Source organism: Photinus pyralis, unplaced genomic scaffold, assembly GCF_008802855.1.
Source record: "Photinus pyralis isolate 1611_PpyrPB1 unplaced genomic scaffold, Ppyr1.3 Ppyr1.4_LG6, whole genome shotgun sequence".
Lineage (NCBI taxonomy): Eukaryota > Metazoa > Arthropoda > Insecta > Coleoptera > Lampyridae > Photinus > Photinus pyralis.
In genome coordinates, this window is record NW_022170663.1 from 35,513,599 (window position 1) to 35,538,812 (window position 25,214).

Consider the following 25,214-nt stretch of genomic DNA (forward strand, 5'->3'; position numbering starts at 1 on the left):
AGACTTTTACAATTATTTTGTAAATAACGATTGCATAATATCTGCTATCAGGATATTTTTATTAACGCTATCACTCCAGAATTATAAATAAATTATTCTTTTCATTACAGATAATGTCGACCATAGTAAGCAAATTGAAGAAAAGTGTGAAGATATTGCTGTGCAACGTCGAACGAAAGTGTCCAGTATTTCACTCAACATTCCAGCGGCGGGCTTGGGTAACCGCCCCCCATCACTCGTCAGTACATCCACCTTAGATGAGGGGGGCTTTAACGAACCGTACCCCGAAATTAAAGCCAAACTAAAACCTTTCGGCGATCGAGACGACCAGGAAGAGCACACCGAGACTGAATCGAGCAGCTCCACACCGCTAGATGCAAAATCGAGACTCCAGGAGATAGAAGCGCTATACGCTGTTCCCCACAAACCGACACAACAAAAATCGGCGCCGACGACGAGCTCGGAGCTCACGCATCAGAAGTCGACCGACTCGGACGTTTCCCAAGTGACTGTCATACAGCAAAAGTCGATCGACTCCGATGTGATGTACCACAACGTCACGAAATCCCTCTCGAATTCGACGCTCGCGAAACTGGAAAGCCAGGAGAGTTACGAGAGGGCCTGTCGGGAATTCTTGCGGCGCGAGAGAGATTTCGCGAGCGAAACTGTAAATACTACCGATCTAAATGTAAATTGCAAGACTGATTCGGAATTAAGCGAAAGTAGGTTAGGTAGCAATCTGATATTAAACTTACAGCAGGAAATTAAGTCTGAAGCTAGCATACTAGATTTAAATGACGTCGAATTCGCCGACGCCAGCGACGAAGAAATCGAACCGGTTTACTCGGATATAAAGGAGCTGGTCGCGGATACGATGACACCGGACGAGGCCGAAAATTTACTTAGTTCAAAGTGAGTGAACTTTGTTTCTTCGGTTGCCTAAGCTTTCATTCTTTGATACTGTATGTAGAAGGCACTATTTTTTTTATGATTATCTTAGTATTTTGATCTATTAATTTGCTTTTTTCTGCATGTTTCGCTTGGATCCAGCAGAATTTTGGAAAAGAGAATTCGGTAAGTAAAGATTATGCATATTTTATTCTTTGCTTTGCGCCTTGTGAACTTTATTAATGTGCCATACCTCGAACGGTTTTATGTTCCTTATGCTTCAACGCATGTGTAATGTTTCGTATGACTGATTTTGATTTATGCATGCGTTTAATGCTGTTAATTATATGTTTCGTTAATTTAATAAAACTAAGTAGTGTTAGACAATTGTAACAAAGAGTTAATGGTTGTGCCGCTTTTGTACGTAGTTCTACACAGTAATCATAAAATATTGAGTGATCTTTTATTTCGTCTCATTAACAATAGCGGAACTAACGGTTTTACATGGGTTTTTGGTTATACTGTGTCTAATTTTGTAAAAAGAAGTTTCTAAGGACGGACGCATCCGTAGGCTGGGCTGAGAAAAAATCATGTATAAAATTTGGTATTTGGGGGTCTAGTCTAAACGTGTCTGTATGAAATTTCTTGAAGTATGTGTGAAATTTTTGGATATTATACGGAAATCTAAGAGGATTTCAGATTAAAATCCCTTGTATGTACCTAATCTCTATATTACCATTTGTTAAAAATAAAAACGCTTTTTTGTAAATATTGCTGTGGCCCTTTAATTTCTGGCCACATACAAAACACCTCATACATAAATAACTAGTTTCAATGAAATTTCTCTCATTACATATCCGCATCCTGGCACAACACCTTTGGGCGCGGATCAATAAAACTAATCTTAATTGAGTATGAGATATCTCTCTGAATTGTTAATGGGATCGAACAAACACACGACTTGCACGATTTTATATAAACAAAATTTGTTCTGCAACCATAAAATAAACATAAAATCATATTTAACAAAATTGGACCACAGCGTCCGAATAAACAAATCGCGCATATGCGTTATCGATTACAAATTAAACAAATATCAGGAAATCTGATGATTACTTACAGTTTTCAAGTTACAAAACACTAATTACTAATGGAAACAATGGACTTAACCGAAATGTGACGCACAAAAACTTGGTCTTCTTAATTCAATTCTCCAAACAGGTTGTAGAGCCATTGATTATGATATCTTGCTGAACGCAAAAATACGCCACCGATGACTCGAACGGCTGTCCGTTTAAGGCGAGACCCTCAATGAAACTGCTATTCCCAATTTGGGAAACAAGGCCACTAGCAGAGCTTTATCACCCACCAAACGTAGAGACGCGTGTCTTTTCAACTTTCAAAACAGCCACTCAGCCTCGCAATTGATAAAAGGCTTCTTCAAAGGATTGCAACTCGGACTCGAATTTGACGAAAAAGTTCTCTTCTAATGAACGGCACCCCGGCCTCACAATTAATAAAAGTCCTCGATTTTAAGCCGTTTCCAGTATTTAAACGGGCTTCCCTCCTTAGACAGCATCGAAATTTCTTAACCAATCAACAACTTAAAAAGCCACCATATCTCTAGACAATTACATTAATCTTTTACAAAATAAACGAAAACCCAATAAATCAAGTTGGAGCTGTCACAAATGCATTAACAAAACAAAAATTGATTACAGAAATCTTTTATGTTTATTCGTAAGTCTCACGAAATTGATTAACATGAGTTGTAATGAGCATATGAGTAATAATTAAAATACCTGCATTCACTTCATCTGCTTAGACCTAAACCTCAACGTCCCAGACCGATACAGCAATATGGATGAAGTTTGTTATGAGTGGTTATACAGAAGGAATATGTAAATGACATAAATTGGGCGAATAAAACAGAAATTTCACCCAATTAATGAAAGCTTTCGTTTGGAAGCTATGCCTCCAAGACATACGCCATTTCTAGCGTGTTTGAGGGGTTTGACAGAGCCCAATCAATTCCAGAAAAACCTACAAGAATCGCAAAAGAACCTAGAAAATTATGGATTTTCAATATATGTAAAAGTATTAAAAAGCTCCCAAGAAGCTCTGGAACAAGGGTACAAAATCGTAGAAAGTTTTATAAACACCCTGGAAAATATTAAGACTTCCCAGGGACTCCCATTCCCAGACTTTCCAAAGTATAAATAGTCTTTCCAGTTAGTTTGACTTTTTAGAGAATTTCATAGGCCTTCTCAAGTGCTTTTTAGACTCTTTTTTCGGATATAGATAGTCGGCATTGGTCGTGTGACAAACTGTATAATATGCGACAGTATTATACAAATTCATTACTTGTGCCTTGCCCTTCCTTTGACCCTTGTCTGCTACTCAATCGCGAATGAGAGACTAGTAACCTTGTCCATTTCAACTACATTTCTTGGTAGGACAAAGAAAATAAATATCTGTAATATTAAAATAATTTGGATTAGTTATTTGGATTTTGACAACCTTAAGTATCAATTTTGGACGAGTTGAGACATCCAGGAGTAGAAATTTTGGAATTATTGTAATATATTTATTTTTTCAAAAAAGAACCCGAACTTTGGGGCATTTAGGAAAGTTGCTCTTAAATTTATTGACTTGTGATTTGCAACAATACTTTCTGCGATTGTGATTTGTAATTTAAATAATGATTAGCCGTATCTTCATGCATTCATATATTCGAAATGTTTTAAAAGTCTAAACGAATCCAAGCAGATTATCTGAAATTCCAATAAGTCAGGGATAATAAACGCTAAAGATTTAGATCATTGATTTGAATGTATTAGTTGCAAATTCATTCTTGTAAGTAAAATAAAAACGGTTCATTTCATTTCAGTTATAAAAGAAAACGTTAATTTATTATTAGGTAGGATAGGCGGATACAAAAAAAATAATGCTAATTTGATGGGCAGTTCAGTTCAGTAACCACTTAAACTTTTTGTGTTCAGATCATTTAAATTTATCATTCATTCATTCCTTCATTCATATTCTCTTTTTAATTAATTTTTTATTTCTATGGTAATTAAGGATCATCATTAGTTTGTTATGTGTCTGTTAAATTTAGTCAAGATGTACATTACAGCACTTTGATTCAGTATTATTTTGTTTCGTAGTCTTTAAAATTTAAATATTTTCTTGTCAATAGTCGCTTGTTGTCCTACTGAATTATTTAATGTAAGCATTTACATTTTTATCCTATCTTTCTTGGTGTTCTGTTTTTAATACAGTACATACATAGTGTTTCAGGTCGAAAATCACAGTTTTTTCGAAAATGTATGGTACATTTCAAGCAACGAACATTTTGCGCCATTAGAATAAGAAGTTGGGCCTTAATTGGAAGCAAGTTAATTATTGAAAACTGTAAATCTGCTTTGCAAACTTTACCCGTAGATTTTTTTACATGCAGTGATCATGATCACCTTGTGCAGTAGCGTAACTTACATAACCCCAGATTTCCTGAAAAAGTTCAATAAAAGATCTTTTGCACAGTTTAAATCAATGCTCAGCGTGAACTGAGTACAGTTGAGGCCGGGACATTTCGCCGAATGCCCACAACGCCGATACGTTTTTTGAAGGTCCATATCGCCGACCAGGGACACTACGCCGACGGACACTACGCCGACCGTGCCCACATCGCCGACAAGTGAACAAGGGACACTAAGCCGAACGTGACCATAACGTCGACTCGTACAACACTTCTTAATCAAGCTGGACGGTGTGCAACACCAAGTAGCTTTTGACGTTAGGTTATTGTAGGTTCAGAATATTTTTTTTAACTTTTTTCGAACTACAGACTCATACGAAAATTCTTAATCAAACTGGACGGAGTGTGAAGCAAAGCAGCTTTGGATATTAGGTTATTTGTAGGTTTAGGACATGTTTTTTAAACTTTTTAAAATGCAAACTCATACACTGGACAGAGTATGAGGGGCCTGGATTTTCGAACAGTCGGCGTTGTGGTCACGTTCGGCTTAGTGTCCCTTGCACACGTTTCGGCGATGTGGGCACGGTCGGCGTAGTGTCCGTCGGCGTAGTCTCCCTAGTCGGCGATATGGACCTTCAAAAAATCGTGTCGGCGTTGTGGGCATTCGGCGAAGTGTCCTAGACCCGTACAGTTTTGCGCAGCTGGAATGCAAAGTGTGTCTAATGCACACTGAAAACAGACCATATTTTCATTAAAAATTCAAGATGACGGCCGCCATCAAAATTTGGATAATAAAGAAAGATTACATAACATGCATAACAATATCTCATTGTTCTCCAAACTGTGAATCAATATCCCAGCAGGAGAGCCTTATTACAGCCTTTACAGCAACCCTGTAGATTTTTTCGTATCTATTACGGTTTCCTTACGTTTTGAAAGAAAAATGCGCGAACATGATTTTGGTAAGAAAACTCCATAACACTTTACTAGTGGAAGTGTGATAGATTGAGCTAATTTCTTCCTGTCTCTCTTACACGGTATTGACCATAAACTGGATTCACTTTGTGCATCTCTTTATTTTAGACTGTGGCGTCATCCGAGAGGAACATGTGGTAAAAAATCGTTCAATGATCTGGTTGATATAAGTTGATCGTCTCAGCAGCGTCAGTGGGCTATAATTCTTGAATCAACTGTACCTTGTTGGGGGTGTAGACAAAACCCCATATCATAATCATGGCAGAATTATTGTTTTTGTCAAACTCAGACATGCATCTCACTAGATTTTTTCACCAGCCAATCCGACACATTTCCCGCGCTCTAGGCGGGCTCAAATAAGCAATCGTGTGTGGGGTTGGCGGCCATAGTCTGGCTGCCGCTGCCTAGTACGTTACTGGTCTTAATGTCCGCATATTGATAAGAGATGATGTACAATGTTGCCAGATCAATTACAGTGTGGGGTTGAGATTTGTAGGATAGCATCCTTAGGGAATATGTGTGGCGTATGGCTATTCCCCACAGGTCCCTCAGTATAGGGGCTGAAAGGATAAAGAAGTTCGTGTAATACTCCAATTTTGAGTATGTTTGCCAATTTTTTTCATTGGTTTTGCTTCAGAAGCGTCAACTAAAGCTTAATGGCCATATTCTCCCCTTCACCCTTACCACCTTCAGTATCCCACGCCAAACGAACTTTAAGGTGCATCCGCGCTTTTGCCTTCAATCGTCCAAAGCGGTGGTCTATGGGAAGAGTATCCCCTAAAGGTGACTCATTTCTAATCAATATGGCGTCTTTTTACCATCTTTTCTGAAAAGGGACCTTTCTTTTGGTAATAATTGGAATTTGTATTATTTTTGTTCTTAATCGCGAACTACTTCAAAGTTATTTTGTCCAGATGACATCTTTACAAATTAGAAGACGGGGTGTTTCAAAAAAGGATGGTACCTCGGGTGGTACTATGATGCAAAAATGACTAATGGTTTGGATTGACTCCAATTTAAGGTGTAGGGAATTCCCATTGGAACAATTGTAACAATCTCCATTAACGTCCTAATCTCACAGTGTGCATTTGCGACCTTTTACACAAAAGCTGACTAGTGCCCGGTTTCACAAACGATGATCAGCGCTAATCAATGATTAAAAAATTAGAATGGTACACCCGTGACCTCATAATCAAATGTAGCGTAACATTCTAATATTTTTTTTTAATGATTAACCTTAATCATCGTTTGTGAAACCGGGCGTAGGTAAATTAATATGAAGCAATTGTTTGTTATGGAGATTTACGATAATTCACCCGTTATAACCGGGTACCAATAAGTGTAACCATAGCAATATCTACCAACCTAGGTAAACCGGTTGAATTATTGTAAAGGCGCAAAGTATCTTTGACATTTTCTGCTAGCAAACCTCTTTGATGTAAACTCGAAGCTATTCAATTTTTGTTTTTTCATCTATTTAGATCAGCTTTTGCATAAAAGCTATGTGATAAAAATTTAAAGTTGCATTTATTGGGGAATAGTGTAAAGTAAAATTGCAGGAAAATCAGTCATCGAATTTGGCTGAATTTTATTTACCTAATCGATCTACAATGAATCTGAATAACTTGAGTTTAATAGACAAAACGGGGCATTTGAGCCGCCAATATTCTTGGATCAGTTGAACAACTTTTTCTCAAAAAAATGCAAGGCTGAATTTTTGCGGACCATGGCGTAAGGTACTTCAACAGATGAACCTTCTAAAACACTTACAGCCAGTATCATAAAGCATACTTAACTATATAGGCTAACAATGCTGCAAGGCACGTGATGTTTTTATCGAAAAACATCCAATCAGTATGCTTTATAATACCGACCGTTAACGCCACCTAATGTCAAATATGACAAATTGTACAGAAGAGAGCGGAATTGGGTTACTGTTACCTTTTCAAATTGACATTTTAGAGTGTAATATCGTTTTTAGGCAAGAACTCTTATCCGATGAAGAAGCTCAGGAGGTAACTCGACTACTAAGTCCAATTGAAGTGCAAGAAAATCACTGGCACCCAAATACATCCAGTTCGTTTCTTCAAGAGCCGACATCAGGCCCAAACTCACTGTTGGACTCCATCGGACCACACTCGCTAAACGACAGCCTAGTCCAGTCATCTTTACTGGAGGATTCGCACACGGAGTCCGTCGCGGACGGATACGACGATTTAATTCCACAAACGCACCCCTATTCGACAGGACTTACAAAAGAGTCTTTGTCCAGCATCGATGTTTCGAGTTACGATGAAGGGGTCTCATCTAAAATGGAGTCGAGCGTCTCCGATTCAGGTTTAATTGGTACGATTTCGCGTCATTTAAACGTGGCACGTTTCAAACGCAAGGTTTTAGATTCGGTTACAAGTATTTCCGATGGAAATGCGGAAAACTGCAAGGATTTCAGACCGGAACGCGTTAAAATCGTTGGTATCGAGCACGGCGTGCATTACTACGAGGACGGGCACTTCTTCATGGAAGTTCCAGGTCTGCCGCAGGAGGACGATGACGACGATCTCGATTTTCCAGTCTACGTGCGTAAACCTTCCAAGGTGTCGTTTTCGACGGGGCCAATTACAGTCTATTCCACCTTCAGTATTAGCGAATACGATCGACGGTAAGGCTTCTTAGACGTCTTCCTTGTTATTAATGCTAAGGTTAGGAATGAGGATGTTGATCCGGTTGCGGCATCTGCAGAGTACGAATTGGAGAAGCGTGTCGAAAAGATGGACGTTTTTCCGGTTGAATTGGTTAAAGGTCCAGAGGGACTTGGGTTAAGTATAATTGGAATGGGAGTGGGGGCTGACGCTGGATTAGAGAAACTTGGTAACTAGGCTCATTTTTAATTGATAAACCTAACGTTGAGGATTTAGGGATTTTTGTGAAAACTATCACGTCGAATGGTGCAGCGGCTCGCGACGGGCGCATTCATGTGAATGATCAAATTATTGAAGTAGACGGAAAGAGTTTAGTTGGCGTAACCCAAGCATATGCAGCAAGTGTCTTGAGGAACACGTCCGGCTTGGTAAAATTCAGTATTGGTAGAGAAAAAGATCCCGAAAATAGTGAGGTTGCTCAACTGATTAAACAGTCATTATTGGCTGACAAAGAGAGGGAAGAAAGGCGCCAACGGATACTCGAAGCTGAACAGCAAAATGACGCTTCCACACTAATGATGGGTAACATCAATTGCAACATTTTCCGAGTATAACTCAAATCATTTTCAGGTTCCGCCCACAGCAGCATTTCTGATGGTACTGTGAGCTCATCTTCGAATAACGAGACCACCTACGAACACGAAGGACAAGATATTAACGATATTGAATCTTTACGATTGCTGCTACAGGAGGTAACTATACCTTAATTTTCTTTTGTTTTGTGTAACGAGTCTAACATTTGTTTTTGCACCTGTTTTATTAATTGCCTGATTTGTATGAAATGTGTTTTGTGACACAGAGTCAGCGGAAGCTTAACTCTTCTGAACTTGAAGTTGCACGACTAAAATTGAAGGTATGTCTTAATCAGTGGTAAATGTAGTACTAACACGCATTTATGAATCAAATAACAATCACTTTAGTTTGTTTTTTGTCATCGTAAGATGTTCACACTTTTATGTTACATTAACAGCATTAGATATTCGTCACTTTCGAAAAAAGTTGCGTCAATTAAAATGGTATGTTAAGATTATTCGCAGCTCTTAACTCCGTAAGATGCGTATCCACTACCCTATATATCTATCAATTATGATTTTATTGCAATGCGGATTTTCGTTTAGTCAAGTGTCAAGCGGATAAAGAACCAATGGCACACGAGTTAAATACAAACTTTTATCCAAAACCTCTCAATGAGAAAGTTATCACTATTATTTGCAGCTCGAACCCGGTAAGATGCGTATCCACTACCCTATATATCTATCAATTATGATTTTATTTCATTGCGGATTTTCGTTTAGTCCAGTGTCACGTGGATAAAGAACCAATGGCACACGAGTTAAATACAAAATTTTATCCAAAACCTCTCAATGAGACTAGGGCTAGGATTTTAATGACGTTAAAAATCAGCGAAAATGCAAAATAAAAAATGTAATTATGACTTAAAATCTCGCAAAAATGACAAAAATTTAAAAAGATGGCATTTTAAATAAGAAATAAATTTATTGATGAAACTGAATAAGACCGCAAAATTATGTTAAGAAACAATTAGGTAAGATAAGACAGGAATTTCATTGGTGGTCCATTTCCACCCTCTGCAGGTCAGTTGTAGAAACTAGGTATGTAAGGTACTGACTCACTTACCGCATCTCAAAGAAATTTAATCCCTTAGTGGGTATTCGTTTGTGGATGACTTAAACACGTTCCAAGAAAACGTTAACTATGCATTAGCTTATAATGGAGGTTTTAGGCTTCATTTCTAAACAGGTAAAGATACCCGGATCTACCGAGAAAAGAAAAATATTGCATTGTGTTTTAGAAATCTGCAGAAGACCATGAAAAATAAAACGTTAACAAAGGTTTATAAGTTCGCCAAGAGAAATACCGTAATATATAAAAAAAAATTAGCGCTATTCCTGAAAAATGCAAAAAAAAGTAAGACACAAAAACTCCAAAAAATGCTAAAAATATCGTAAAAATTAGCAAAAAAGGACCCATTCCTCAAAAATGGCAAAGAATGCAAAAAAATGCACCAAGTAGCTGTCATTTGATTCACTTTATCCTGAAACAGGTTTATATATAACAGCAATGTCTCACACTTTCAGAAAAAAAAGATACAAAATCATCAAAATCCTAGCCCTAGTTATATCACTATTATTCGCCGCTCTAATCCGGTAAGATGCGTATCCACTACCCTATATATCTATCAATTATGATTTTATTTCATTGCGGATATTTTGTTTAGTCAAGTGTCAAGTGGATAAAGAACCAATGGCACCGGCACACAAGTTAAATACAAATTTTTATCCAAAACCTCTCAATGAGAAAGTTATCAGTATTAAAACCTGATGTTTGTTGCAATTGGTCGTGACTGTTAAGGACCATAACTGACGCGCGAAGGCGGGAACGAGACGGACTCGGGAGAGATTTGTACAGCTGGATATGCAAGCATAACCCATGCGAACCGCCGCATCGGTATGCATAGCATATCCCTCTGTACAAATATATACCTACCGCGTTCGTCCCGCTTCCGTTCCCGCATTCCCGCGTCGGTTTCAGTGGATTTTAATGTAACATACAATCATTACCTACATGAAACAAATCCAATGCGCTTAGGACGAGGTTTCTATGGAGTCGTTATTTTTTTGAGTAATGAAAATATCCACTATAAACGCGTTGCCAGGTACAAGCAGGTAAACATAAGTTATTATTGAACTTTTTATGAAATGGGAGGTTATTTTATTCTCTGTTCGACAGTATTACGTTGCCTTTTGAAAAATGTGACATGCCCTATTGGTTGTCTAGATTTTTAATCTTTAGTTTTAAGCGCGCGCGTGCGAGTGATCTAGAAGGATTGCGTGCGCAACTCCATGCGTCTGGCAAGGATACAGCGACCTGGTCTGAATCATCACTTAAAGTGTTTGGTCCTCCTATCAAATGGTACATAAACTTATACAGCTGATTAGGAATTTCGCATTCTCCATTTAGCACATCTTTTATGGTTAAACGACTCGGCAGCTTTGGAGAGGGAATACTTTTAACACAAATGCCCCAAATCATATGCTACTTCTTAAAATTTACTGTCCTCTTTTGCTTCTACTTTCACGGCTTCATTTGCCAATGTTGATATGTCCATGTCATTCAAGTATATAATCCTTTTATTATGCGGTCTAGTAGATGTTTCAATAGTGAGTCGATCACTAAAATCTTTAGCTACTTTATTATTTAATTTTTTCAAACAGTTTTCTTTGTTGTAATTCCCGTGCGTCGCATGAATTATCTTCATCTCCCCTTTACTTGCGATTACTGCGCGAATAAGAGGTAAAGTTTCCAAAGGAATTGACTTACGAACACGTTTTTTTGTAGTAGCGGACGGTGTCTTTTATTGCGTGGAGTCTGCACGATTACAAGATTTTCGAACTCGCACAAAGGAATACGCATAAATATCTCTTGGCGTAATTTTTTCGTAACAAACTTTAATTTTTTATGAACTGGCACTGGCGATTGCAACTTATACACTCGATTTACGCTGAGTATTGAACGGAACTACAATTGGTGATACTCGACACGGAGTTATAACGATCTAGATGCTTATCCATTACCCTCCATACCCATTAATTCGAGATCATCACTGCATTTAACTTTCAATTGTTTCACCATTGTTTTCGCTTCACACTCCGTTTTTTGTTGTTTTGCCATTGGGCTAAATTTCGTTTTATTTCAAAAGGCGAAAAAAGCAAAAAGAACTTTAGGCTATGGAGATATCGATCGATCGAATCCATATTTTTGTGAATTTGTAAGAGAAGATTGGTTTTTCGAGAATAATATTTAATATTGCGTCTAAACTAACTCACTTTTTGAATTCCGTTTTTTTTACTTATATTTTTTCATATCACTGTATGTAAAAATTATTCAAAGCTGTAACCAAGCAAGATGCTTACCTATTGCCTTATGTATCTGTCAAATTTGATTGTGAATTTTTGGTGCAAGTAATTTGAAAATTTTTTTCGGACTGCACCATTTTAATTGATGGAATTTTTAATCCATTTATTTTGATTTAAAATCGTGGTATACACGTTATCAGTATCATTTTGCATGCATGCTTGACAAAATAATGTGAGTTGATATGCCAAGTGATCCCAAATTTTTGAATTAGTTCTTAGTGCAAAATTATTGGGTCATTTGGTAGCCATTGTGTACATTAAAATTACAATATATCAAATTTATGTAGCTAATGGAACAGAATGGAATCGATGATAGTTCAGACAAGTTGAAACAGACCCATCAAAAACTAAAAGAAGCCGAAAATAAATTGAACGTTTCGAGAAAGGAAGTCATCACATATCAGAATATGCTGGAACAGTCTCAAGGCCAGTACGTAGTGCTCGAAAAGAAATACACCAAAGCAAAACGCATCGTTCGCGAATTTCAGCAGCGAGAGTTGGATATGATTCACAGGGAAGAATTTTATCAGCAGCTCTTGCAGGAGAAGGATACAGAGTATAATTCGTTAGTCAAAAATCTTAAAGATCGAATAATCGCGCTGGAACAGGATTTACTGGATACGCAACAGAAGGCGGGGGTCCCCGTTGGTTTACCGTACGATAGCATCTCACTCAAGCAACTCACGCCGCAATTGATGAGGCGGCAACCTCCCAAGCCGCTTTTTCAAACTTTAGACGCCGAATTATCCGACACCGAAATATCGGATACAAGTCCGGAAGATGGCGACAAGACCGCTACGGTCGAACGAAAGTTGCCAATTAAAGAAGAGTTCGATAAAGCAGTGCCCCCTCACGAACTTCTAGACATATCGGCTAGTAAAAGTAAAGCGGAGCTGGCAAACAGAGGCGCCTTGGCGAATAGGCAGCTACCAAGTGGTAAAAAAGGATCTCTTAGTAACAGTAGCTCAGACTACGGTCTCGATGAGAGTTACAATTCGACAGACGATCTCTCGGAGATTGGTTCCCTAAATCAAAATGATGGTTATACGTCCGAAACAAAATATAATAATAGTGTCATAAGGCCTAGCACGTTAAGCACAGAGCAGTCGCAGTGCAATAACTCCCAAAGTGCAATTTATAGTGTGCAAAACCATTACGGATATTCACAAAATAGTGTTCAGTATACAAATCAGCAAACCTCACAGTACAATTCACAGAATCAAACATATAGTGTACAGCAAAATAATCAGCATATGAATACAAATGTTTTGTATGCCAGAGTACAAAAGGGTACCACTCACCAGCACCAAAGTAGTCCGGATCCTTGGCTAGGAGTTCCGAATAAGAGTGCGAGTTTAGGGTTTTGTCCGCCGCCGTCGCTTGCGGAGCAGTTAAAGCAAGTAAGTATTAATCAATTTCATTTAAGGTAGTAATACCATTTGGTATATGGAATGAGCGCGGTTCAGCATAGGCTCAATGTGAAAAACAAGTGCTTTTAGGCGATCAAGACAGTATTGTTGCACTGTCTCAGAAGGTGTAAAATGTGATCTGTTATTATTTTAGGTACTGGCCGAAAGAGAGAAACGAATAGGTAGCGAGAGCGTGAGCAATTCGACGGACGATTTGAGCGAAAAAAACAAAACGGCGCAACACTTACTAGAGGAGATAAGGCAAGCAGTAAGCGAAGCGAATGCTCGGGGTGAGTTGCTTGTCCGCTGGGCAAAGTAGTTGCTTGAGAAAGTCAATTTTTATTCCAGTGAAAAAAGTTGTGCCAGTAACACTATCACCCCCAGGTACGACGCCTTGGCAACAGCAGGGCGCTACGTCGCCCACGCCGCCGTCGCCCTCCAGTTTATCGTCGGGTTCGGTTTCTCCTTCTAGACATGATTCGTCGTGGACACATCCCTCTGATCTCAGTTTATCTTGTTCGAGTATTAGTAGCGAGAAGCGAGGCTCACATTTTTGGCAATCCGCTCCGGTTTCAGAGTGGAGCAAAGAACAGGTGAGTTGCTCGAAATCGGGGCACATGTAGGTTATGATGTTTCTGACTTTTAAATTTTCTTGAAAAAAACTTTAAAGCCTGAAAAATCATAAACATCCGGAATAACGCATGACTTTGATGTCATAACCTGAAAACGCGTGTCGCCGAATTACTATGCACAAAGAATTATTGTGAAACGAAAAGTAAAACAATTATAAGTTGATGTTCCTGCCATTTACCATGAGGCAAAAATGTGTGTACCTCATGCCAGGTACTTTTTGCGCATTCAAGTTGATCAGAAAAAAAAATGGCTCAACTCTCTGTCACTTGATTTTTGCCTGGTAAAATGATGTGCCCTGATTTGTGAAAAAGTGAAATGTTGTGCCTCACATGTTGATTGTTTTTTAATGTTGTAGTAGAATGGATAACCCTAAACAACAGAAGCATCTTTATAATTATTTTGGGGTGGTTAAAAGGAGAGCAAGGAAAGGATAAGACTTAAAGAAAGTGTTCGTTGGATTCCGAATTTAGATAAAAGGCTGGTCCAAAGTCCATTGCTCAGTTAGGCTTTATTTGAATTATATCTCTTGATTATGAGTTGCCCATTCCTAAATGCCTCCAAGCCACCTCACACTTGATTCATATTTATGAATGTAAGAAGGGAAAGCATTTCTCTTCTTGTTTCAGCCGCAATGCAGGGCAGCTTATAATATAGTAAATATTAGTAAATTATAAGTAACAGTGATTGTAACCATGTAATATGGATTTTTTGATATTAACAAAATAACTAGAACGGAACGTGGCAACAGGAGCACTGTTCCCAGTTATAAAAGTGCACACCCGATCAGGAATAGCTGCAAGGACACTATTAAGCATAGCAACAGTAGGTTTTGACCCATAAAGTGTGGTAAGGGAAGCTGAACATTTGAGATTCTGTCAGTATATTGAAATAGGACCAGTTCAAGCTGATGGTGGCTCTGGACAGTAGACCAAGTAACGCTTAAAGGTCCTCCTCCCTCTTGCGTAAATTTTAACTTTGAACATACAAATCTCCCATGTTCAATTCTTAAATATACAAGTCAATGCATTGATATGCCTGACAGTTATGCAACCCACCTTACACACAAATTTGACAGCAGTGTAAACAAAAGAAACTTCATTTTAAGAAAGACGCGGTAGAAGGCTTTGACCTTCACTGTGATTGGTTAAGCACGAGTCAGTATTACGCTGCAAAATAAAACGAGTAAGGAATTTTGTAAGATAGTACTTTCTATTGCTAATTAAACTGTTAAACTGTCATTAGCTGTTAACGTCCAAAATCCAAGTGTGAAATCGTGTGATTTATTTCTGTTCGCAGTGCTGGATATTTCTACTTTGGTGCTGTTTTACATTTTTCCTGTGTGTGCTTATCTTCAAACACAGCGCCATCTACTGCCTTCCATGAATGCAGTATAGTAGTTATATACTATTCATCTGATTTGTTTAGTGGATTCGACTTATTAACTGTAAAACTGTCTTTAAAGTAGTTTTATAGTGTCTTTTCAGTTACTGGAACTTTACGCATTTCCTCTGAATTGGCAAATTCAATACAGACATATGTGAAATTTCAAATTCTCTAGCTAAAACGCTAGAATATTTAACTTCATTTGTACAATTAAAGCAGGTTTTTTGTTCTAGTGTAATGTTCATTAAAAATTCAACCATGAACATTAAATTTTTAGCGCATTTTTGCAAATTTATTTGTAAAAATGTAGCTTTTAATCTCACTTTGGCTGGCTGGCTGGTTGGCAGTAAATGCGAGCCCGTAGAAGAACGCTTGTAAAAAGACGAGGAGTGTACATGTACCTAACGGGACCGCGTAATTAACAACTTTAGGGACGGGTGTACATGATGTGGGGTCGACGACATCTGGGCGCCATCCCCGCGCGTGTTATTCTAACCGGGAGATTTTTCAGATCTTTCCTATCTTCTAATACAATTTTTCTCCTATGGTTTTCAAGTAGACATCGTCAGAATGATCTTGTCAACGTCCTAGGGGCGAAATGAACTACCTTTTGCACTGCGCGCTTCGAGGGGTAGTCGACTCTGGGCGCCCGTACGATTCTTAGAGCTCGAATCGCGGTTTCTCTTTCTCATGTCGCCAATAGAAGCTCGGGCTATGAGAAGTTCCCAACAAATGCGTATAATTTTGGCCCGGGTTTTTAGTGGAATCTGGCAAAATGCGAATTGGGAGTGAACGTGACGTCGGAACTGTGTACCGACTTGCAGGTGCATGGGAAGTGAGAAGCGGGTATCGATAAAGTGAATGTGGTAGCCTTCGACAAGATATTATTGATGGTGGAGTCAAAACTGTCTAATAGAATACTGATCTTCCATACAAAAATACAATCCCTTCGATCTCACACGAGGACTGATAATTTTTTTTGGTAATTATATGTGCTGCTTTAGTACGGCCTGCAGCAAAGAAATGGAAGTCTTCATTCATCATACACTGTTTTTGTTTTATATCTTTTGAAAGTAATCAGACCACTTTGTGCCTTGGGTTACTAAAAAGCACTGAATGTATAATAGTGTCTGTGTAGATTGCTATGTGCAATGGCAATGGCAAACTAACTAATTATAATTTTTCCAAGGCACGCTCGACATCCGCTACTAAGAAAAATCTCGATAAGACTTAAATTGACTTCCCTTCTCACATAATCCTGGGCACAAATAGACAAATTTGACATGAGAACTCTTATCTGGATCGTAATTTGGGTTCGATTAAACACACAATAGATCATTTACAAACAAAATAAAATTTATTTAACGTTCACCAATAAATGAGGCATTCAGCGTCTATAGACAGATACCACACAACAAGGGATCGATTGAAACAATTAAAGAAATCTTAATTACCTTCAAGTGTTAGTAATTCAAAACTTCACTTTCTTACTTGCACTTAATTTTCGATTTGGACGACACGGACCTTGTTTTTCTATCAGTAAATATAAATACTTTCAAAAACAAAATAAAGGCATTTTTAACTGAAAAGCCCTTGTACAATATTAAAGATTTTCTTAACATTGACGTTAAATTATACATTTTGATGTTTCTTGAAGTTTACGTTTTATATTTTATGTTTATATGTATTGTTCTGCTTTTATAACGCGTGTAAACATTACTTTTAATGTACTTGCACAATGAATATATTATTAGTACATGTAAAATTTTCTCTTTGATGATGGAAAAAACAACCTTGCATTTAACCGATAAACGCACGAATGACAAAACACACAGACTATTCACTTTTATCATTAATCGCGACGACTTAATTCTCTTGAAACATTCTTAACTTCCTTTCACAAAACCTTACAATTAAAAAGACTGACTGTCTTTTCAAAAAGCTTCGATAACGGTAAAACTGCCAAACACACAAAACAAACTATTAACGATTAGATGAATCGACAATAACCCAATTTTAGAGTTAGAGATAGACATACAATTATCAGAAAATAACAACAAAGTGAATTCGTATGTTTACAATCGCGTATCGCCTAAACGGCTGAAGGAGTAAACAAAATGCAAACACAGTTGAGCACACATGAAAATTTGCTTCAACGCACAGCATTGCCTTTGGTAGGACATTATCAGTCCCCCTCTTCCATAATCTTAACATTCTACCATTCTAACTTTGTACAGGGTGCTCTCCTTTTACTGTACTAGGAAGATGAAGGTTGCAGAAGGTTCATTTTTGTATATAACTTTCGTTCAGATCTTGTGGCAAATTTGGTGTGGGTTTGTCCAAAGCTGTGAACGCCCAACATCAAGTAGAGAGACAGTCAGACAAATATTGCCTTTTATATACAGGGTGGTGACTTGCGTAACGCATCATAGGGATTTCAATGTAAAATTCATAACATGCGATTATTGGCTCCCCAAATTATTTTAGAGCAAAAATGTATTAAGGTTTTTTGTAGAAACAAATTTTTTACGTCAATAAACCGTATTAGTTTTCAATTTTTTGCATAATAAAGACGGAAAATTGGAAAAATAAAACCCCCATCTTTTCAATAATCTGTGATGCCATGGAATTTTATAATAGAAAAAGCTACGCCAATATCCGTCATGCCATGGAATGTCTGCTATAAAACAAATCAAATTCTATCAAAAAGTATTATATTTAGAACAGCGAATTCAACATATAGAAAAACCAAATTACTAAAAACGGTTTCCTAATACAACAATTTACAATAAATGTTCGAATAAGTCCCCATTAAATGCAAGACAGTAACCAAGTCGATCATAAAATCCATTTCGAACGGCTGCTAATTGATAATTGGATATCTTTTTGTTTTAGAAAATTCCATGGCATCACAGATTATTGATAAGATGGGGGTTTTATTTTTCCAATTTTCCGTCTTTATTATGCAAAAAATTGAAAACTAATACGGTTTATTGACGTAAAAAATTTGTTTCTACAAAAAACCTTAATACATTTTTGCTCTAAAATAATTTGGGGAGCCAATAATCGCATGTTATGAATTTTACATTGAAATTCCTATGATGCGTTGCGCAAGTCACCACCCTGTATACATTATACACACTAAAATAACTTTTTTAAAATATGGCAAAATCCACTTTGCACAATTTCCATAAAACTTCAGGGCAGTTTTTGTTTGTTATTAACTTCAAATGAAAATTAAATAATCCAAACCTGTATCATCCATAAAGAAAAAACCGTAATCTCTGTTTTTGGAGAAACGGCAAAGGCAATTAAAACCAAAAAATCTCCATTCGTTGTTGACATGTTATTATTGACTCTTATGATTCAGGTGTGCCATTGGCTGCTAGCGCTCGGCCTCGAGCAGCACATAACGAAATTCCTCGAACTGCAAGTGAACGGTACCGCTCTCATGCAACTAACCTCGGCCGATTTTAAGATACTGGGCATTTGCGGTGACGATAAAAATCGGCTCAAACGAAAGATAAAGGACCTAAAGATGCAGGCCGAAAAGGAACGGAAGCAGATCGAGAAAGACAGGAAGGAGAAGGAGAAGTTGCAGAAGAAGGCGGATAAGATGGCGGAGAAGGCTAGTAAGAAGAAATAAATATTTTTTGTGCGCATAGGACTAAATTAATTAATATTATTGTTTAAAGCCAAATATTGACTTGTAAATGGTTATAGTGTAAGGTATAGTAGATTATTGGTGCATACTGTTTTTGTACCAGACCTGCCATATTAAATAACGTTTAAGAAAGTATGTTAACTATTTACAAGTGGGAGGTTATGTAGTAGAGTTAAGGCCGATTGGATGCGAGGATTTAGTCAAAAGTGTAACCACAATGATACTTACGTGTTTTAGAAGTGGCGATTCTTAGTTGTAGGCTACAAGTAGTGCTCGTGGTTACTATTAGAATTGCGTTAACTTTGTACGCATCGTATACTGAGTATTCTAAACAATTTGCTGTATACACTGCGATTGATTTAAATTAACGTTTTAAATTTATACATCACTTTTATTTATTGACGAATGAAATTTTTTAATGTGCATCACCAATTTATTTAAACCATTTGTATTAGATTCACTAAAAATGTAAGATAGCTGTCAATCACACTGTATATAGATTTTTATAATTATTTTTAAACTTGATTAGGAATAAAGTTCGTGTACTGAGGTAAATGTTGCATACTCTTTAATGTAACGGTACTAAAATCTTTAACTGTATTAATTCGGTACTTAGATTTTCCGCCATACACAGGGTGTTTGGAAATGATTACTCTGCGCCTTGCTTCTATTGTTCCTTTTTTCAATTTTAGCTCATAATTTTAATTTGTGATCTTTGTAAAGTACTAATTTATTGAGTTTTTAAATTTTTTTTGTTCTTGTTTGTTTTAGATGATTATTTTAATTATTAATGTAAATTGCTGCTGCAGTATTCTTAAATTTTTTAATTGTTTCTAGCTAAAAGCGACTAATGCGCATTTGTTATCTTTAAATTTTGTGTTAATTAATTAATAGTACAAAACTCGAGTCACATATATTTCTACACATAGTGCACAGTTTTTATTTGGGACCAAATATGTTTAATTTCATTATAATTTATTTGCTCAATTTGAGTTATCAGTTTACACATATCAAATTTGTTTTTACTGGCAGCTTATTTTATTCACATGTACCTAATTGTGATTTGTTTAAATTTTATATTTAATTATAAATATTTTAAACAATGTATAGAGTTCAATATAAATAATAACCAATTTGTAAAGACGTGGTTTGTGTTAACTTTTTATTTATAGTTCTTTTACAGCTTCTTCATAGTGTAACTGTGTCTATTGCATTAATGTAAAATCATAACGTGTAGAGAAATGCTTAAGAAAGATAAAAGTTTTGTTTTGGCATACAAACAGGTGAACATATTGACAACGCATTTAATTCAAATTGTGAAATCTGCAATTCAAAATACGCCGTCACTGTCAAGTGTAGCCATTGGGACAAAAGGCCCCACCTGCTGCCTGCTGTAGCGTTTATATCAAGGCAGCGGCGAAGAAACGCCGAAGCAAACACGACAATGCGCGACGGCGTGCGAACCCTCCCACACGAATCCCCGCCGGAAAACTTGCACTTCCACGTTGCAATTTTAGATTGTGTAAGTTTGGTTGCCTAAGTGGCAGTAAGCTTCCGATTATCATTAATTTTGTCTGTGATTTTATCTATCCAACAAAACCATCATTTCATTTAAAAACTTCACCTCAAAAAGGCTGCACGTAGAACAGCCCTACTTGTTTGGAATTGTTTCTATTCCAAAGAATTACATCTACCAACCCATCTCCAGCACCTTCAATGCCGCCGTGGAGATCATACCTACTCGAAGCGCCCAACTCCACCCTACAACATTAGTTGCTTTTCAAATTCGATGCGCTGGATTGTCTTCTGGTATTCGGATACTTCGACGAGTTCTTACTAAAATTTGTTAGCCTCAAGTCCAATGATATAAAGAAAATAAACAATAGTATTTATTTATGTACTAACGAAACGGTTTGTATTCTGGTAATAACTGGAAGAAAACTACAAGTTAGACAGTGAGTAAGGCACCTGAGATGGATAAAATTAAGGACACTGTGATGGCAACAGCAAAAAAGTTTGTGGATTTCGATGGTTTCAGGAATAGGCACTTGTAGTCCAGTCAACCTGTGTCGTAAAACACCCGTTGAAGGAAAAAAATAGTATAAAGCTAATTTTTTCCCCATCGACTACTACCATTTAGACAAGTGTTTAGCTTTTTACTACTAGCGCTGAATGAAAAAAATATAATTTAGCACATCTTGCCGCCGAAGCAGTTACGGGGGTGGTAAAAAGTGTAGTCAAAATTGAGCTAGGACACCTAATTCCGTGATTGTCTTCGACATTCAACTGTAGGCTAGAAACCCCGAACGAGGGGCGACGCTACCTATCTTGCGGGGGCGAGATTATGCTAATCAAAACTCTTCGGTTTAGAATCTACGTGTGATATATGAGTGGCGATTCAATCATTTCCACATATTTTTACCATAGTTAAATTTTCCCACAAGGCCATGTAATTTTCTATCTTGCTTTTAACAAAAGGACTTTATTATGCACCAAAGATGAGTCACATCCTGTGTGTTTCACCCTTTTAGAATCTTGGTACCTGCTTACTTGACTCATAATTTCCAAAACTTGTTTTTAACCTATAAGTTACCTCTTGAAGTCTACATGCTACTTTTTGTGATGTTATAATTTTATGTTACGCATTCACATCATTACAAACAATTAATTTAAGTACACAATATTTAATATTAATTTGAGGGCTTGTTTTTTTTATTGGTAAGTCCTTTTTTCCCCAGCCGATTTCTATTTTTATTCGGTGAACTACCATTTTCAAAGTGTATTTTTGCAATGTAATTTATTTCGACTTAAATTTCTGGGCTTTCACAATCTTAATAATTATGATCATTATTAAACAAACTTTTCACAATTTCAGTGTTTTATTTTACGTACCTTCCGTACTGTGCTTCAGGTCAAAGCGTTGTTTACATCTAACGGAAGGGGGCCCTGCCTTAGATGTTTTTTTATCACTTGCCACTTTTCAAATTTAAGCGGGATCTTGTTTAATTTTGGAGGGAATCTTCATTCGAGTGGCCATTTTTAAACGTTGCCGGGTTTATTTCCGTGTTCTTGTAGTGTGAAGTTAGCGTAGAACCTGGCGGTTAAGTAACTACACTACAAATCTTTGAATTTCATGTCACAATTTGTTATATTCTTTATATTTTGCCTAAATGTTGATGTTGGTTTATTAAAGCATAACGTGCTCCAAACTTTGATTTATGAGTAGGAGTACCTTGACTGAATCATGTTTGTTTGTTGTAATGTGTTTGCTATGTATTTACATTGTTTTATTAAGTATTTATTTGTGTGTTCACGTGGACGCACCGTAAGCAATACGATAAAACAATTCAAAACAGGTCTATTAACAAAAGATCATATTTGTATTCAACAAGTAGCAAGTCCCCTCAACGTACGTATATACATACGTCATCTGTGGTGGGGCATTCGGCGCAAGTATATGCACATTAGGACGGGGTTGTTATTTGCATACGTAGAATATTCTAATGTAATCGTTTTTGCTATTGGTCTGAATTGATATGCAATTAGTCAGTACAAAGATGTTTGAGAAATGTTTAATGCTGCTATTATGCTCACTTACTACCTTTATAACTACCTCAACAAGTGATGGAATTAAAATAGAAAGCGGCATTTTGATCTTAGATAAGGACAATTTCGAAAGGGCAATAACAGGAAATGAATACATTTTTGTTATGTTCTGTAAGTATTAATACTTATCTTTGACACTTTTAATTCAATTCAAGAATGCTTATCTCCATAGCTTTTTAATTCCATAATTAGCACAACTACATTGTAGCAATGCTTCTTCCGCATAAAACTGACCAATACTTTTAGATGCGCCATGGTGTAAGGATAGCCAAGAACTCGAACCGGAATTTACTAAAGCAGCCAAAGAGACATCTAACCTAAAGATACCCGTTAAGTTGGCAAAAATTAACGCGTCCGATGAAATTGAACTACGAGCAAAGTACCATATTTTAGGTTTTCCGGTGTTGCAACTGTTCAGGCGGGGCACCCCGTTGAAGTATCACGGTAATTTTTTTCCGAAGGTCTTCCACGTTTTAAAGTCACGTACTTAAAGGTAACCGAAACTCAAAGAAAATTGCATCATGGCTGAAAGACCAAGTGAGGCCTTCAGCCCGAGAACTTCGCACCATTCAGGAAGCTACCAAAACCGTGATAGGTGAAGATATGGTTATCATAGGCTTCTTTGAGGGACCTTCTGAGCAGTTGAAGAAATTTTTAAAAATTGCAGACAGTTTCGAACGTCCCCCATTTACATTCTCCTTTGATCGAGAATCTCGTTCGAAATTTGGTAATGCATCCCATCCAATTGTGTTGTTTAAAAACGTAAGGAAAGCACAACTTATTAACAATTAACGTTTGAGACACTTTCAGTTTGATTACAACAAGGCGGTGTTTGATGAAGAATTAACCTTAGAAAACGTTCAGACGTTCGTTAAAATTGAATCTTCATTGCTAATCACGGAGTTAAACGAAAAGAACGCGGACACCATTTTTCAAGGACAGGTACAAACATTCGTGCTTCTTTTCGCGTCGAAAAAAGCCCCAACCACTGACAGCGTGGTCGAGCTGCTGAAACCTTTCGCTCGAGAATACAGAAAAAGTATGACATTTCTTTTAATCAACACGGATGATAAAAGCAACATGGATACTTTGGAGTTTTTTAAATTGCGACTTCAGGACACGCCAACGGTTGTCATCGCAAGTCACAAAAATAATGCGGAGAAGTACAAAATGGACGCACCTCTTACAGGAGATAATCTCCAAAGATTTTTTCAAGACTTTAACTCGAAACGTCTGCCAAGGTTTTTACTAAGCGAGGAACTTAAGGATGACTGGAACAAGTCAGACGTCTACACTTTAGTGGGTTCTAATTTTGCGAGGGTCGCCCACGATCCGTCTGTCGACGTTCTTGTCCTCTTCTACGGGGATGAGTGCGAAAAATGTGGTGTTTGGACCGACGTTTTTTACCGGCTCGGAGAATATTACCGCGATCAACCTGGTATTATTGTAGGAAAAATCAACGTAGATTTAAACGAGTTTGATAAGAAACCGTTTCGTAAGGAACCGGAGGTTTTACTTTACAAGAAGGGCGACAATCGTGTTGTTCCTTACAAGGGCAAGCCTAATTTTGACAAAATAATTCAGTTTGTAAACTCAAGCAGAGAGGAAAGTAAGGCGGTTAAAGAGGAGCTTTAACTTGTAGTACACTTTTCATGATGCATTTGATGAATACAATATATTTTTTTTAAGTGTCTAATGTGCGTTTTAATAGGTATGTTGGTTGCGTTGTGGATGCTCCCTCAAATTTTTGAGCATTTCCTTGTGTAGGTGTACTTCTTTTTTCGCTATTAACGCTATTAACAGTTGGTAGGTATGTAGGTACCTAGTTTTCAAGTTATTGCATTTACCAAAATTTGTTTAATTTCCAATGTAATAATTGCAGCAATCACATTACTCTGAATTTTATTTTCTACACAACCACGCGTGGATTACTCGTAGCTACATTTAAGGTTTGGGATTGTGTTTTACGGTTATTGAAGGGTTACGTCAGCGTTCCAATTACATAGTAAATGAATATAATGAATTCGAAAACTGGTGGAATGTTACCTTGATTTTCTTTCACAGAAACTTTTTCTTTAGTTGAAACGTTCCGCATTAGTACTAGGAGTACATACTAATTAAATGAATACCCACTAGAAAGTACATAATCTCGGAATTAAAAGAGGCGGATCGATCTTTTGTCCCTTCCTACGAACATACCACTCAACTGCAACTCACTGGAAATCCTTTTCAATACCCATGATCCCTAAATCAAAAGCCAACCTCGCAAATGGTTTTTCCATGTAACAGGACGTCCTTAAAATCTTTTAATTCCCTTAATTCACTAACTTTCTTTTTTTAACACATTTCCCTCTCTTGTCCCAACTTCGATTCCACTTCCTTATTTGTTAGTTATAAAATAAACAAAATTCTCTTATCTAAAGTGCGTATCTGCAACAACATCGGTTCAGAAAATTGATTAACTTTTAGCGATAAGCAAAGCTTTTATCTACGACCGGAGAAAAACATGAGATAAACTTTTCAAATATTATGCAAATAATT

General features: G+C 37.1%; 2 protein-coding genes across 6 annotated transcripts in view; both read left to right on the forward strand.

The window, feature by feature from the left end:
* The window catches only part of LOC116173971, a 61,248-nt gene extending 41,117 nt beyond the window's left edge, over nt 1–20,131 (forward strand). The window contains exons 3-14 of one of the 5 annotated variants that reach the window (XM_031491714.1): nt 111–912; nt 1,051–1,074; nt 7,323–7,687; nt 7,739–8,000; nt 8,046–8,209; nt 8,257–8,562; nt 8,611–8,732; nt 8,840–8,893; nt 12,266–13,378; nt 13,542–13,677; nt 13,736–13,980; nt 18,774–20,131. In XM_031491714.1, the coding sequence (XP_031347574.1) occupies nt 111–912; nt 1,051–1,074; nt 7,323–7,687; nt 7,739–8,000; nt 8,046–8,209; nt 8,257–8,562; nt 8,611–8,732; nt 8,840–8,893; nt 12,266–13,378; nt 13,542–13,677; nt 13,736–13,980; nt 18,774–19,049 (3,869 nt within the window). In that variant the 3' untranslated portion in view covers nt 19,050–20,131. The remainder of the gene's footprint in view (nt 1–110; nt 913–1,050; nt 1,075–7,322; nt 7,688–7,738; nt 8,001–8,045; nt 8,210–8,256; nt 8,563–8,610; nt 8,733–8,839; nt 8,894–12,265; nt 13,379–13,541; nt 13,678–13,735; nt 13,981–18,773) is intronic. The other 4 variants (XM_031491718.1, XM_031491715.1, XM_031491719.1 and 1 more) reach the window with 4 other exon arrangements.
* A 2,409-nt stretch (nt 20,132–22,540) lies between these two features.
* LOC116173885 (protein disulfide-isomerase-like) lies at nt 22,541–24,366 on the forward strand. Its single transcript, XM_031491611.1, has 4 exons — nt 22,541–22,784; nt 22,920–23,117; nt 23,167–23,435; nt 23,484–24,366. The coding sequence occupies exons 1-4, from the start codon at nt 22,604–22,606 to the stop codon at nt 24,306–24,308; spliced, it is 1,473 nt and encodes a 490-aa protein (XP_031347471.1). The 5' UTR covers nt 22,541–22,603; the 3' UTR covers nt 24,309–24,366.
* Nucleotides 24,367–25,214: the final 848 nt, after the last annotated feature.

Excerpts from the sequence above, each read along its gene's own strand:
- LOC116173885 (XM_031491611.1), top strand. The coding sequence starts at position 22,604 with ATGCAATTAGTCAGTACAAAGATGTTTGAGAAATGTTTAATGCTGCTA. Across the intron at positions 22,785-22,919 it reads ATACATTTTTGTTATGTTCT|ATGCGCCATGGTGTAAGGAT; the intron begins GTAAGTATTAAT and ends CAATACTTTTAG. Across the intron at positions 23,118-23,166 it reads CACCCCGTTGAAGTATCACG|GTAACCGAAACTCAAAGAAA; the intron begins GTAATTTTTTTC and ends ACGTACTTAAAG.